This window comes from Taeniopygia guttata, chromosome 4 (genome assembly GCF_048771995.1).
Source record: "Taeniopygia guttata chromosome 4, bTaeGut7.mat, whole genome shotgun sequence".
NCBI lineage: Eukaryota > Metazoa > Chordata > Aves > Passeriformes > Estrildidae > Taeniopygia > Taeniopygia guttata.
Window position 1 is genome coordinate 43330329 of NC_133028.1, and position 16331 is coordinate 43346659.

General features: G+C 42.1%; 2 protein-coding genes across 9 annotated transcripts in view; one reads left to right on the plus strand and one right to left on the minus strand.

Moving 5' to 3' along the window:
* GATB (glutamyl-tRNA amidotransferase subunit B) overlaps positions 1–1608 on the plus strand; it is a 42071-nt gene extending 40463 nt beyond the window's left edge. For both annotated transcript variants that reach the window (XM_032748152.3, XM_012573392.5), the window contains one exon: positions 1152–1608. In XM_032748152.3, the coding sequence (XP_032604043.2) occupies positions 1152–1280 (129 nt within the window). In that variant the 3' untranslated portion in view covers positions 1281–1608. The remainder of the gene's footprint in view (positions 1–1151) is intronic.
* Positions 1609–12390: 10782 nt separating this feature from the next.
* FHIP1A (FHF complex subunit HOOK interacting protein 1A) overlaps positions 12391–16331 on the minus strand; it is a 79246-nt gene continuing 75305 nt past the window's right edge. For all 7 annotated transcript variants that reach the window (XM_072928474.1, XM_072928475.1, XM_072928476.1 and 4 more), the window contains one exon: positions 12391–13670. In XM_072928474.1, the coding sequence (XP_072784575.1) occupies positions 13453–13670 (218 nt within the window). In that variant the 3' untranslated portion in view covers positions 12391–13452. The remainder of the gene's footprint in view (positions 13671–16331) is intronic.

Genomic DNA, 16331 nt, shown 5'->3' on the forward strand with positions numbered 1-16331 from the left:
TAAAAGTGCTGCATTTCCAGGCTGGTATGAAAGCATAGGCAGGGAGGGAGAGAACGTTAGAACTGACTGGGAAGTGCAGGAGCTGGAAGGGCCATAACCACACTCCCACTTCAATGTGCTTTGAAAGTAACTTTTTTCAGAATGAAATAGCTTCTAAACAGCTGCTCAGACCAACAGTGAGCACTTTATGACAGTGCAGGACCAGGACTGTACCGCACTTTGCCCCACATAGGTAATTTCTAGCATATCCAGAATAATGAATCCTTTCCACTGTGCAACATAACAGAGAAGATTTCAGACTGACAATAATTCAGATGCTGTAATGAGAAGCAGTATTTGCATCTGAATTTGGTATTGGCACAGTGCGTAGCTCCTATGTTTGCAACCCTTCCCTGAACATCTGCAAATACATCATCCTGTTTCTTTGCATTGATTGTGTTCTGCCCAGCAACTCTGACCAGGTAGAGAATGCCTTCCCTGCCACACAAACAGTAGTAAGGCCCAATGCTTCTCTTTCAGCGGGAGTATCTTCTTTAGGAAGGCCCAAAGGTGAAATTTCTGATCCTTTCACCTTTTAAACTTGCAATGTAGCAGGTGATTGTGCATCAAAGGCTGTGTGATTGGAGGTCATACTTGACCAGTTACTTAATCATGATGTTGCAAAGGAGTACTTGCTTGAAGGAAATAAAAAACACCTATGTCTGTGCTTGAAGGACCTCACCAATATTATGAAACAGGTTTTGATTGGATTTAAATTACCTGTTATAACAGGGCATTGTATTTAGTAAAATGGTAGATCCAATTAGCAAGGTAAGTCCATCTCACTTCTCTGGCTTTTTTCCAGGAAGTTGCTGTTCAAGCTGCAGACACTGTAAAATCCAAAAATATTTTCTGACTCTTTCAATAAGAGGAGCTCTCTCTATTAGTTGTAAGGCCCTGATGCTGTAGGGACTTGCTGTTCTCTCAGGGGAGCAGAGCAGGAGCTTATTGCAAGGCTGAAGGCAGATTTTATAAATAACACTTTATCCCAAAATGCAGTCTTTTATCACAATAGTGCAAAGAACAAAAATATTCATACCTTGGTTGGGAGTGAGTGAAGATGTTCAGTTTTCCTGTAACAATAATGTCTGTTCCATTTTTTTTCTTTAAAGGTTATGGCGATAAAGGCAGGAAATCAAAAAGTTCTAAATAAGTTAATTGGTCTGGTACAAAAGAAGACAGAAGGACGGTCCAATCCTGTTCTGGTGAAGCAATTATTAGAGAAGAAGCTATCAGAGTAGCCACAAGAGAAAAAGCACACAAGCAACTAAGGAAGCGTGTGCTTCGTTCTGTCTGCAAGTGAACTTTGGTGTCTCCTTGTGCAGCATCACGCTTGTTGGTTATACTTCAAGCAGCTTGAAGTCCCAGCCTTCCCCGGAGGCAGCAGCCACAAGCAGATGGGCCAGAGAAAAGCAGGATACAGCCATTTGCATCTCCCATGCTTTGATGTGGCACTTAGAAATGTGATTTCCACACAGCCCTGGGAAACAAGCTCCCAGAGGTGTCTGTGAGTACACAGAGAGCTGAAACTGCATGGGTTAGTTTTCCAATAAAGCAGGTACAAACTCAGCTTTTCTGTCTGCCTGTTTGTGAGAAGGGGGATTTGCAATCTCAAATCCTCAGTCTAGGCGTGCACACCATAACTCACTGTCAGTGTGAGCACAACAGGAACAATGGCTAAAGCACCCAGAAGTAACTGAGGAGCCCACGTGTGCCTCGATGCCTAACAGAAGGGAACAAAAAGTTTACTGCTATCATTCTTCCTGGTTTCTGAGGAAAGGGGAAAGGATGAAGCCACGAGCTGCTTCACTGTGTGCCTAAGGGTAGTGCCACAGAGAGAAGTGCCTGCATCTCACCCTGTCAGATTGTTTGCTCGCCTTCTCTCAGTTCTGCACCCACATACCTGCTGTGCCTTCTCTCAGTTCTGAGGAGTGCCTGAGGGGTGTGTGCCTGACCCCTTCTGAGGGTCACATCCCATTTTGGCATCAGAGAACAGCAGATGTGCTTCTGCCAGCCCTGTACAATCTACAGCAGAACAAGTAGAATCATAAAATAGCTGGCGTTGGAAGGGACCCATAGTGATTACTGGCGTCCAGCTCCTGGCCCTGCACAGGATAGCCCCAGCTCTGCTATAGTTTTTTTTCTCTGCAGGCAAGAACTTGGCCCCATGTTACAAATGCCCAATGCCCAGGGCTGCTGTTGCTTCTCTGGCACATGGTTTTCTCCTATAATCTGGAACTGCACTGCTTTGGGGAAGGAATGGAACATGCAGTTGGCTTACCAAAACTGAACTGAATTCAGCTGGGGTTCAGTCCTTCTCCACTACTTAATCCTAAGGGGTGTTTTGTGCTGGTAGTTTTTATTTTGGGTTTTTTACATCTCTTGTTTTTCAGTTCCTGGCTTTTAGTACTTATTGAAATGCAGGGATCTGGAATAAACTTCCCCTTCCCAACCAGCTTTAGCTGATCCAGCCATTAACAGGAAATGCAACAAGAAAGAGCCTGTTAAATTTTCATGTAGTAGGGAAATACATCCCATTTAGTACCAGATGCTTGAAGTTCTTAAACCCCTCCTGGAGACTGCTAAGCCATACTTTTTAAAGATCACACCTACCTCAGGGCCTCATAGGTACTTCTTCAGAATTGTTCTTTAGGATATGCCTGCAGGGCAGACATTGTCACAGGAGTGCAGCAGGTGTGGCCCCGGGACTTCAGTCACCTTTGGCAAATGTGGTGCTTGCAGCACTAGTTCAAAGTAAGCTGATGGCAGTTCTTCTCCTGAGTGGCAGCGCTGATGTTATGTCTTGAGGAGGACATTGCTGTACAAACTGGCTGAGGTTCAAGTGCAAACTCCTTCATTAGAAGGAAGAAACTCCTTTGGTTTTCAATACATTTAATGAATAAAATGTATACCCATTATTCACAAAAATGTACCTTTACAATTCAAACATCATCCTATCCCTTACAAAAAGCAGTAACAAGACTGTAGTCAGAAATGGTGACCCTTCAAAAACCAATCCACCAAACAAAAAGCCTAAACCTCCAAAAACTCCCCAAATCACACCATGCCCAGGATTTTAATGTAATTTGACCTTCACACTAAGACTTCTACTATCACTTTTCACATCATGAGCCAAACCTACCATTTTTACTTAGAGTGGTGTAAGTTTTCCTAAGCGTTCAGCCAATAAAGGTTTAGATTTTACAACAAACTATTGGAATTGTGTTCAACTCTTGCCATGGCAGCAAGAAACAAGAAGGCCCAAGGGCTTCTCTGTGAAATCTTGAATCTTAGAGATCCTTAGTTTAGAAAAACACAGTTGTTTCCCAGAGGTGGTCCTCCAAAGTTAGTGTTTGTTGTGGCACAGCTGGATGCTGCTCTGCTGAGTTCCCCACTGCTGCAGTGGGTGCCTTTTAAAAAGAGAAATCGAGCAACAATGTATTTGGAAGAGTAATAAATAAGGTGATGAAGGAATCATCTCAATTAATGTAGCAAGGTTACTGCTGGTAATTCTCTCTATGGGCTACTTCTTCTTAGCCACTCTTACTATAGAATTATACTTCACTAAGATGTGCAAAACCTGTTAAAAATCATCAGCCAGGTTCTCTCTGAGTAGAGTCTGTGTCAGTGCATCATGCACCTGGGCCTGTGCAAAGCACTGGACACTGTCCTGCATGGCATCCTTATCTCTAAACTGGAGAGACATGGATTTGATGGGTGGACTGCTCAAGGGATGAGGAATTGGCTGGCTGGTTGCACTCAAAGAGCTGCAGTCAATATCTTGATGTCCAGGTGGAGGCCAGTGATGAGTGGGGTTGTCACTGGGCCTTGCCCTGTTTCACATCTTTGCTGGTGACATGGACAGTGGGATTGAGTTCTCCCCCATGCATCAGCAAGTTCTCTGATGACAACAAGCTGTGTGGCATAGTTGACATGCTGCAGAACAGGGATACCATCCAGACAGATCTGGATAAGACAGATCCCTCTGGACAGGCTTGAGAAGTGGGGCTGTGCAAAAAAGTGGGACTTGGGACTTCAGGGTGCTGGGGGATGACAAACTTGACATGACCTGGCAATGTGCACTCACAGCCCACAAGGCTAAATATGTCCTGACTGCATCCAAAGCCCTGTGGGCAGCAGGCCAAGGGTGGGGGTTCTGCCCCTGTGCTCTGCCCTGGTGAGACCACACCTGCAGTGCTGCATCCAGCACAGGAAGAACAGGGATCTGTTGGAACAAGTCCAGAGGAAACCATGAAGATGATCAGGGCTGGAACATCTCACCTGTGAGGACAGGCTGAGACAGTTGGGGCTGTTCAGCCTCTGGAGAGACCTTTTAGCACCTTGGAGTACCTCAAGGGGGCTAACAAGAGAGCTGGAGAAGTACAAGGGCACGTAGTTGTAGGATGAGGGTGAATGGCTTTAAGACGAGAGAGGGCAGGTTTAGTTGGATATTAGGAAAAACATCTCTACTGTGAAGCACTGGAACAGGTTGCCCATAAAAGCTGTAGATGCCTCATCACTAGAAGTGTTCAGGGCCAGGTTGCATGGGGTTTTGGGCAACCTGTACTAGTGGAAGGTGTCCCTGTCCATGGTGAGGGGGTTAGAATTATATTAAGGTCGCTTCCAACCATTCTGTGATTTACTGTTAAGTCTCAATCTATTTTCACCTCCACCTGCCAGACACAATGGATAACAAGAAAGATTAAAAAGGGATAATTGTAATATTCTTCCCTTCCAGGGAAGGCAAAGAGCAGCCATAGTCTATAAATTTTGCACTATATTATGAAACAGTCACTTCTGAAATTTTTAAAGAATTCTTTTGCAGACACAAAATGTAAATTTCTTTTTGATAGAGAAAAAAAAAAAGTGGTTTGAGTCAATTGAGATCAAGATAATGAACCTTTTAACATTTGTGGAGATATCAACTACCAACTTCAAAGCAGCAGTAGCTGGCAGTGCTCAGACCGAGCAGTGGGAAGGCTCAGTTGGGCCAGCTCACATTGCTCCCACTATCCAAGCCTGCATTAAGGGGCTCATCAGTCACCTCACACCCTTTTGACTGAACCAATACAGCCAAAACATGGGATCCTTTTTGCCTGCCAAGGCCCTTATACAGCAGCCTAAATACAATCACCACCTTCCAATTCCCCTAAATGGAGCTCACAGCAAATTCTAAATACTCAACAAGTAGTGTGCTGTACTGAGCAAAACAAACAGCTTTGGTTTATATCTGCTTAACGGTAGTTAATGAGCATATTAAAAAAGCAGAAGCAAGAGCCTCAAGGAATTTAGTTTCTGCTTTTTAAAGACATATAAAACAACCCTACGGGACAGGTGGGTCTGCAGGATAGAAGACAGAGCCTGACTCTGAAGTGTTCGATGTAGAACATCCTGCAGATCAGAAGGCTGTCCCCAGTGTGGTTGTATTGAGGCTGGAATTCTGGAATGAAGATTGAGGCTTTGACCCCAACTTGGAAGTCTCATTTAGCTACTCCAGTGCTCTCTGATCTAATGATTGCAGATGCCATCTGTGCAACAGCATCAGGCAGGGTGAATTAAGGACAGTTTCATGCAGATTTTCAGCAGTTACTATCCACGAACAGAGGACCAAGGAAAATGCTCGCAAATTAAAAGCTGACACCAGACACTGTCACAACTATCTCATCTACTCATTGCTGGAAGTCTTTCAGGAGGTCAGCCCTGAGGGTGGAGAGCTGATACTTACTATCCCATATAGCTGAAGTATCCTGTATCTGAGGCTGCAGAAGAGGAGAAGAAAGTTGTCTAAAAAGATTCTGGCAATGCTCTAAGTAGTGAAGAAGGAATTTCTAGCACTCAGCCTTGGCTGCTGAGTTTAATTTTAACTGTGTTAAAAATAGAAGCACATGATAGGAACCTTAACTAAAAAATTATAGCAGAGCATTCAGCTGTGGTTTCAGTGTGGCCCCTTTCCACCCTGTTTTGCGGTGTGGCGTCGGGGTTCTGGGATGCTCTCGTGTCTCTTCTGAGCACCCTTTACCTACATTTACACAACCACTGACCTCAGCAGCACCTTCCCAGGGATTTATGGCCTTGTGTGAATGCTCAACCTGCAGAGTGTTTGTTTTTTTCACACATCAAGAAAAACAAATTGGGTTTTCAGTCAGCTCTCCATTCTCAAACCGTGCAAGGGAGAAGTAATAGCATGCTCCTGGTTAGTTTATCCTCACTGCCAGCATCTTCTTAAAATGCTATTTACACATACTCATACACACACACTGGATTCTGAATCAGGCGCGGGCCACTTAAAACCAAGTTACAGCAGACAGGAGGTCTCCATTTATTAACCCAAATGCTCAGAAGCTTTCCTGCATTGTGTTGGCTTCAAGTGCAAGTTGTGCCCTCAGTAGCTGCAAACATGCAGGTAATACATAGACAGGGAGGATTCTATTGCTAAACAGTGTGAGGAAAGCAGTAAAATACAAAATACCAAGTTGTCATGACCTGTAATTTGCTGCGCATTTTTCTGCCCATTGTGGTGGCAAATTTAGACTCCATCTTCAAGAGCCCCTGAGCCAAGCACAATCAGTAACTGGGGCTGAATGCAGAAGAAACACAAAACCATTGGGAATCACTTCTCTCCTGACTACTCCAGCCCACATCCCACATTAGGCTAGACAGCCTGAATTTTAACTGCAATAAAGCAAACTACAGAAATGCTCAGGTGCCACCATGAGGGAACAAAGCCACAGAAAGAAGGTAATTTGAGTGAGCAACATAGCTGTGCATGCTCCCAGTGGAACTGAACCTTCCCTCGAGGACCATCCTAGTCCCAGATCTTTAAGATCTCCTGTAGGGCGTATAGGCATTTCACAACTGCCTATAGCATTTGCTGACCAGCTGCAGAAATAAGTGATGAGAGATCCTGACCTTTGGTTTCTCCTCTTTATCTGTGGGGGAGTCCAATTCATGACCCTGTGAATGATTCCCACCTTGCCTGCTGGCTTTGCCCAAGAAAAAAACTGGTGACAGCTGTGCCAGATCCCATATTATCCCATCTCATACACAGGCAGCAAACTAACCCATGCAACATTCCCTGCCTTGTCATTGCAGCCATTGGAGAAAGGCCTCCAAGTCCAGTACCTGGAGCTGCAGAGCTGTACTGCCATGATCCTCACAAGAGCCAACAGCTTAATTGTAGGGAATGTTCCCTCCATGCACAGCCTTTTTGTGTAAGCAGAAGTTCTCCCAAATGGTTGCATCAGCCACAGCTGTAATTGCCTAACCCACTAAGCAGGCATAACCATCAGTAAGTTGTATTTTAGCTGCTCAAAAGGCCACACTTTCAGGCTGGTCTTAGAGGCTGCTAGATTTTTTCCACCCTGAAGCTCAGAAACCAGTGTTATGACCCCAGAGATTTACAAAAGACACTGATCAGTGTTTCTAAACTCCAAGTTGTACTTGGACACCAAGAGACATGAGTTGTTGGCTCAAGCTGCAGCAAGGGATACTGAGACCCAGAGCCACTCCCTCTCCTTTGAGTTCGAGCTGGCATTTCGTCTGAGCTCTGGCCAAACTGACACAGCAGCACTGAGCTGGACACAGTTTAGTTGTCTCGGATTTGACTCATCCATATTATTTTCTGGTCTAAATCCAAGCTAGTTATTTTTAAAGTAGACTGCAATAAAACACAGCTGCTGTGGAATTGGCTTCATCAGAGACATAGGTTTGCAGGTATTTAGTCCACAGTACGTAATTGTATGCGGGCGGTCTGCTGAAGTGCCAAAGTTGAGAAATGCAGCCTTTGCACAAAAGTTCCATCAGGGCTTTTAGCCCAGAGACTTCAGTCTCAATTTAATCCAGCTGCCACAAGAACGATTATAATCAATGAACAAAAAGAAGATTTGCACAGTCAGCAACAAAACGTCACTCTAAGCACCTACATATTTGAGAATCCAAGTAATGCTCCTTTTCTTAAATAAGAGGCTTCCAACTGAGCATGTAACAAATGAAGTGCATTGATGTTGGGCCACAACATGTTTAGAAAAGCTGGGGCCAATAAAAAATAAAGTGCATTTAGTCAAGCAGGGCTTTAACCACCAACAAAGTTACAGAAATAGTGCTGCATTCTGTGGCTGTCTGCGGTCAGACAGCTGGCACTACCATCATCTTACTCAAGTACCTATTTATGCAAGTCTGACACCACCTTCACAAGGGGCAATTTTTACCCTCCTCTGCACATTTCTGTCCCAAAACATCACATAGCACTGCTGTCCACTTGGACAGGTACTGTAGGACACAGTCATATCAACTTTTCAAGTTAGAGCTTTTTTTTGCTGTTCCCTGATAAATCAGAGCAACACAAATGTAAACTCTGCTGATCTGTGGCATTTTCTTTTGGTTTGCTATTAATGTAAGCAGCCCAAGTGCCATGTATCCTCCATTTCTGCTGATAATGCTCAAAGAGTGCAAGAAGGAACATACTCTAATTATCTAATCACATCTGGACACAGCAGTATCGTTGCTGTACAGTGTGCAGAGCTACCTGAGTTAAAAGAAAAGAAAGGAAAATCCCAGTACTCTACTCATACACACAGATGCAATTTAAATGTTACAAACATAATGGGAGCTGTCATAAGAAATGCAGGCATGACATAGCAATTTCAGTTAATACAGCAGAGTAAATTCCTTATGAAATCAAGCCATCCTCAAACCGGAGCTGTGGCTACAAATTCAAATGATACGATGACATAATTTAACTGCAACAAATCACACTGCTCCCATCCTTTTCTTTCCAACCCTGAGATTTTAGAGCGTCTTAGGGGAGCTAAAAAACCTTCCTGAAGCATGAAGCCTTCTGAGAGGCTTAAGCAGAGTGCACAAAAGGGTACTGAGTGTGTACATGCTGTGCTGGATGGCGAACTTCTCCTGGTAAATAGAACTTAACCTCTTGAACTTAAACCCTTGGAGTCTGCAGGATGCTGCAAATTTATTTGCAAATATTTTTCTCTGAAGGACTGAACAAACCACTTGGGTTTTGTGCCCGGGCTAAAGAACGGCATTGGTGGCAGGAATGCTGCTCAGGCTTCCTATATATCCAGTTCTGCTCCAAAGCACAGCCCCTTGCTGATGTCCAAGGTCCACCTCAATCACACTTTGTTTTCTCCTATCCTAGGAAATTTACCAATATTACTAAAAATACCAAATCACACCTGAAAGGCAAGTGTTCTGTACCACAGCATGACACCACTGAATTCAGACTTTTTGCAAAGTGACAAATCCCAAAGAAAGAAGAAACAAATAATTTATGAACTGGATGCCTGGAAGCATGTACCTGGGCCTGCTGGTGGGAGGGACAGTCCATGCCTTGTACTAGAGTTTTTCATCTCCTCAGAACACAGCTGAAAACAGAAGTCCTCTTTCTTCCAAACCAAAGTCAGAAGTTACCAGGAAGAAAAGATGATGCATTTTTCACTCCCAGAACTGCAACACCAACAACCTGATCCCATTCAAAATATCATAATATTCTTTAGGACATATGAAAAAGATAAAATTTAAGAAAAATGCCTAGAATACAATAATAAAGGTAGCAAGCACAGCCAGCAACATGTGAACTGCACCTGACTATACATGTCCAAAGATCAGCACAAGCATGAATGAAACTGCTAAGTGCTTTAGTCCAATTAATACAAATCATGTGTATGTTTACTGAGATTAACCCAGAAAGCATCCAAAAATGGCCAAAGGTAAAGGAGAATGACTACAAATTTTTGAAGACAAAGTGCTCATTTTATAGGTAGGTTGCAAAAACAAAATAAAAACTAAATCAAACCAAAAACACACACACACACAAAAACACAGGTTGAAAAAGCTGGAAAGATTCCTTGCAATAGCAGAACAGCTTAAAAACACACTCTAAGGCTACATAATTGGAAATGTGGCATTCACAGTTTGAAGCATCTAGTAGGAGACTGGAAATTCACTTTGGTATCACTGAGCCACCACCTGCAGTCTTTGGAATAGATCTGCCAAGGTACTTCATTTGGAACTGATGCTGAGCCAATGTACCAAAGAAGGACTGCTCCAGTGACACACCCCCCTGAATGTGGGGAAAACCAGATCATAACGTGTTTCCTTGTTCTTGGAAAGAGCAGCATAATGCTGTTGTCCTCCAGGGACCTACAGGCTTGGACCACAAGCACAGGTTTGGTTTTTTTTGGGAAAGGATGTATCATTGGTGAGAGACAGGATAACACATTATCTAACTGGAGGGAAGAACTTATTAGAGAAGCATTTGGCTGAAGAGCTTATGCACACAGATGTGATTCATCTCAAAAGATCAACATTTTCAAGCTAAATCACAGGTTCTGTATTTTGAAGGCAGGAAGAGGCGATTCCCACCAACAGTTTTTTGTGCTGGCTGCCAGACATTATACTGCTATTACATCTGAGACACAGCTGCAAGTCTGAGCCCACTCAGAAAAAAGCTATGCAAAGGTACACGTATGATCTGCATTTTTACATTCTAAGGCAGGGTCACTGCACTCATCTATCTCTTCCTTTTGGGGAGCTGACAGACATTTCCCATTTGTGAGGAGACACTGTGCACAAACACAGCTCTGACCTTTCAGCAAGAAGCCTTCCACACAACTCCAGATTTCAAAGGCTGACTTTATCCTATGGGATGTAGAACATAAGCGCTACTAAAATTTATGAGGAAAATCCTCGCCTTCTAATTTACAGATGCTTTTATGCGCAGTTCACATTTTAAAATCCTCATGTAGCTTAACAGACCTGCCAGGATGAAACTGCAGTGATTTTGTCCATTTGCTGAAAACACCAGTTAAAATTAGCAATCCTTTCTACCCAGCAAATAAGGATTCTTAGTTTAGAATACAAACAAAGGAAGGGAGTGTTCAGGTAGTAATTTACTGCCTTGAGCTCTGGTCTGCAGAGTTCTTTATTTTTAAAAAAGTGAAATAATCTTTCTAATTCCTTTTAAAAAGTCCTCAAAAAAAAAAAAAAAGGATTAGATTGCTTCAGCATTTTAGCAACTGTTTCTGAACCACTAAAAGTCAGCTGATCAAACTTTCCTTTTGCTCACATGCAGTTCTTGCAGAAGTGGTAAGAAGCAGAGCAAGCACTGACCCTACAACCATAATGCTAAAACACTTCCAACACACACACTGAATCCCCTCAGGCCAGGCCTGTGAGTACAGCATGGAAGGCAGCAGAAATGAGAGTGGGGGAAGAACCCACAGTGCCCTAGGACAAGTTAAAAAATTAAAAATAAATAAATAAATAAATAAATCTCATTACCCATTTACAACATGGGGCTGGAGTTGGGGAGGAACTGAAAAAGAAAGAGCTCCCTTCAGCCTGGGTAACTAATACTTAGGGAAAAAACCCACAGCTTTGGCTTCAGCTTCCAAGAAAGCTGGTGAGGTGAAAGAGGACCATGTGGAGGTCAGTAGGCGATTTACAGAATGGTGATGCAGTGGCACCTGAAAAACTAAACAAGTCATAAATGAACGCAAACCAGAGAGAGTCAGCTAGGAAAGACAGGACCCCCAGCCATCATGGAAGTGAAGACTGTGCAGCAAACAAGAAAAGATGGACCCAGAGAAGTTCTGGAGGTGATTTTGCTGGAGGTAGACTTTGGGATTTCTTTTTTTCTTAGAATAGCCTAGAGCATGCTGGCACAATGAATGCCTTTAATCTATACCTTGTAGATTAAAGGAAGAACTTTTCAAAAATATCTAAAGGATTAGGATCTTAAACTGCACTGCATGTTCCAGAGGAATTTGACATGCAATTAATTAGGCTGTTCTGGAGTGTCTTTGGTTTTTGTTTTTAAGCTGTTTTTTCCTTGAAACCTCTGAGAAACTGTGTTTCAAAATCAGGACGTGATTAACTGGGATTCCACATTATGGAATTACAATGAGCAGGAGAACTAATGTATGCAAGTGTTATTTCTGATTTCTGTTTCTTCACATTTTTGGAGTCACTGTTAGTTTGTATCCTGGGCAAAAAGGTTTATGCCTTTCTTGAACTAAGCCCCTCTTTATGTAGCCAACTACAACACACTGGAAGCACAATTATGCAGCTAAGATAAGACAAAATGCAGTGGTGCACCAATTCATCACGTTTGGGTTCTTCTAATGAAGCCCATTACTCACAGAAGAGAATTTTCTCAAGCAGTTAGTCACCAGCAGACAGCTTTCCCCATTACTCCTTCCTTTTCTGCAGCTGGTGAATTGCCTGGTCCTCTCCTCACCATCCCAGAAATGCAATATTAGGAAAAGTCAACACCTGATTAGAAGTAAACAAACAGTATTTAACTTTCCCTTAATTAAAATAAAACAGTACACCTTTCATGAGCAAGCAAACCTTTTTCATTTAATAAAAAAAAAGACAAAAAAAGACAAAAAAAGACAAAAACAGCCTGCTGTCCATTTAACACTACAGAAAGATACTATCTTTCTTTAGCTTATTAAAACAAGCATACAAATAGACTAGACACTAATAACAGCTTGCATAGAAACATTCAGTTTTGTACTTTGTGCAAATCTTACTAAATAAGGCATGCTCGTGGGCTTAGGTAGCAATGCAAGAGTTACCAAGGAATGCCAAGGAACCCCAAGGAAAATTCCAGGCAGTCTGCAATCCACATCCACTTACACACTTCATTGGACTTCAAAGCCCAACAGCTGGTAGCTGCAGATCTGTCTGCAGACATAAGGCAATATGGTATGTGTAGGGCCCAGCACCTGCTTTCAGCTACTCATGGGTTTACTACACATAAGATCACTTGAATTCAGAAAACCTGAGCCAGTAGTTAAAATGGGGGTTTTGGATGTGGATTGAGAACCCAGCTTCAGGATGAAGCAAAGGAAGAGGCAAAGAGGACAATGACATCAAGAAAAACAGCCCTTCACATAATCCCTTCAGGGTTTTGTGCAGATTTTGCATGTCTTTTTATACTGTGAACATTTCCCATGGGGCAACATTTTTTGAAGCAAACTTGTCTCCTAACAAGTTATCCAGAAGAGTATTTCTGGAACAGAAAAAGCTAACGTGTTTGTGTCTCTTAGCCAGCCAACAAGTGTCTTGTTGAAGAAATTCAAAAGGAATTAGTGACGCTGAAGAAGGATGGCTGTGTAACGAGGAAGGGATGAAGAAGGAAGCTGCACTAAGAGCAATATCAGAAATATCAAATAAGTTATGTAGCACAGAGGGAAACTATAAGGCCTAACTGGAATAATATTTTGCCTCCTTCTTCCCCCTCCAAATCAAGTATTTTCAGGAAATATTGAAGTACAACCTTCTTTTGAAAGCAGCTTTGCATTAAAAATCTATTTAAACTCCAAAAGCTTTTTCAAAACACATTTTAAAAACCCACTAATAATAATCTTCAAAATCCCCCAGTATTTTTTAACATAAAATGGAATGTTCCTGGGCTAGAGCTGCCAGCTCCTTCAGGAACTCTGGGAAAAGGGCAGCTGCAAGTACGGCGTTCCTCACGTGCGCAGGAAGGCTGGGATGAGCCAGGCCTTTTTTTCCTTTCTGTCCCAGGAAAGGCTGCAGTACAGCTGGGTAAGCTTCCAGAAGATTCCTTCCTTTCCCTGTGTTGCTGCTGTGATGGATATTACCTAAAGACAGGGGGAGAGGGAGAGGAAAGAAAAAAAAACTCTGTATATTAAGCACACAGGATATTTGTACAGTGTCCAAACCCAGTTTATAAGGGTTGTGTTCAGAGGTGTAATTTGCAGTACTCAGATCATGCAGGGAGAGATACTCCACTAATCCAGCATTTTGAAGTTCTACGTGGCTGATTCTGCTGCATTTTTTATTACCTATCTTTCCCCGGGCTGTATATCATTCAGTTACAGCTCTGATGAGAGAAATATGTGGGCAGAAGAGGAGTCAAGGGAAAGAGTAATATGGATTTACCTTCTGAAACAGCAGATAATATCTACCCATCTAGAGCCAGCATGGTTGTCTCCATTTCAAGAATACTATGCTCTATACCTCCCCCAGACCAAACTGTGTCTTTGTTTTTACTTCTCTTTCTCTATCCTCTCCCTGTGAATCACCATGTCAGTGGGTTTGAGGCTGAGCTATCACATCACCACATGAGTTTGAAGCAAGTTAGAAACTAAGGGGAAAAAATTAAAAATTGGAATTTCTGCAGCTATAGGCCCCACTAACTACACTTACTTCCCTGTAAAGCAACTAACCATTAAAAAGAGAGCAAGTGAAAGCCACTGTGTGTTCTGCTATATGATCTCTGCTACCAGAGTTCAGAGGATCAGAGCCCAAGTATCAGAATGCATGGAATTAGTGACAGAAGCACTTAAATTTCAATCAATTGCTCCTTGTTTCAACCTGAAGCAGAACTGCCCTTTAATTAGATGATAATTAATTCACTGAAACTAAAAAGGTGACAAAATCTAATGCTGATGGAAATAAATACTCTTCAAAGAAAAATTAACCTGTAGAACTCACTGCTACAAGGTATCATTGAGGCCAACAGTGGAGACAGATGAAGTCCTGTCTAACTTACAAGTAGGATGGTCTCCTGAGATGTATAAGTAAATCATTAAAAAGAAATAAAAGGGCTGTTATGCTAATTCATATACTGCAGACAAGCCCAAAACTGCAATGCTGCCTTCAGAAGGGGTTTCCCTCACATTGCACACAGTTTATGTTAAAGTAACAATCTCAAGTGACGCCAGCCTTGCTCTGAACCTCTCCAAGCAGCAAACACAGGGAGCTGTAGATGAAGGCCACTCAGTGCTGCACAGCAATCCCTCTGTTCAACAGCTCTGCACTTTTGTTCCTTGCCTGTACTTCACCCAAGGCACTGTGGAATTACTCTACTCTTCCAAACACTTGAAAAAAAATTTCATCTCAATCATTTAACAGACTCGTACTTTTCTTGAGCTTGAAACACCTTTCCAACTCCAGACTTATCAATCATTCATGTTGTTATTCTACAGATTTCTACCTACTGGAGACAGAGTACAGGAATTTCTATTCCGTGAGAAAATCTGGCTGTGGGAGGAAAAACAACTTAAATTATAGATTACAATGAAAATATAAAGTTTTAAGCTTCCCCTGAAGATTTTTTTCTCAATGTTTTCTAATGTCAAAACATTTCATAATTAATATTTTAAGGGTTTTTTTAATAGTTTAGGCAATATAACCAGAATGCTAGCACAGTATAAAGAAAAGCAAAGTCAAAACTTTGCTTTTCTTTATACTCTTCCTTTTAAAAATAATCAAAACTGATACATCTCTAAAAACATTTTTTGCTTAGATTCAACTGCTTGTTTGGAAAAAAACCCCAAAAATCCAGAAAAGCACAGAAAGCTGATCTAGAAACTAGAGATTAGGTGCTTTTTTTTTCTTTGATCAGGATTGTTCACTTCTCTCTAGGGTCAGGATGCAATCTGAGTCATACAATTGAAAACTGAACAAATGAGTGCTCTGAAGATTGTTACCAACACACTGAAAGAGGGGCAGCTTGCACATGGAACTACATCGTGACAGCTTTAGATGTGTAACCAGAGCCCAGGCTGCTGGGAAAGAAATCACACATTACTGCAAGCAAAAAAGAACAAATTGTACAATTTCTGTTCAAAAACCTTCAGAGACCAACCCTGTAAAGAGAGAAAATTCTCTATAATGTTTTGGTTTTACATTTGTCTTCCTCACTAACTCTGGCTTCAGTTTTTCATATGTGAATTCTGTAGGAGGCTGGCTATGCTCAGACCTGCATAGAACACTGGCGTTAATTCACCACTTCTTTTCAGGGGAAAAATCCCTCTGAGAGCAACCAATATGTCTGACAGTCAGAGATGGCACTCAAGCTAATGCAAAGAAGTCCATGGGGAGTTCCCAGTTTGTTGTTTGTTTTTGGTTTGTTGGGGTTTTTTTTTTCCATTTACCATTATTGCAGCAGTTCCTATCTTGCACTTTTTAATCAATGTAATGAACTACTGGTTGATGGGCTACTGAACCAACTCTCCCCAAGGATTACAGTCTGATGACTTGCATTACTAGTCCTGTAGGGAACCAAGTCTGCAGTTATCCAGACATTTACTTACTCTCTACTTATTTGTCAAGAGAAGCCTTCTTTGCAGGAGTTGCTACTATACAGAAGAAAGCATACTAACCGGGTGACTAAGCAGCCTTGTTTCAAATTCCTAAATAATGACCAGCATGAGTCAACCTGGCAAATTCTGAAGCCCACAGAAGAAAACTGACGTAGAACAGGAAGTATAAATAAATGTCTTTGGGAATGCATT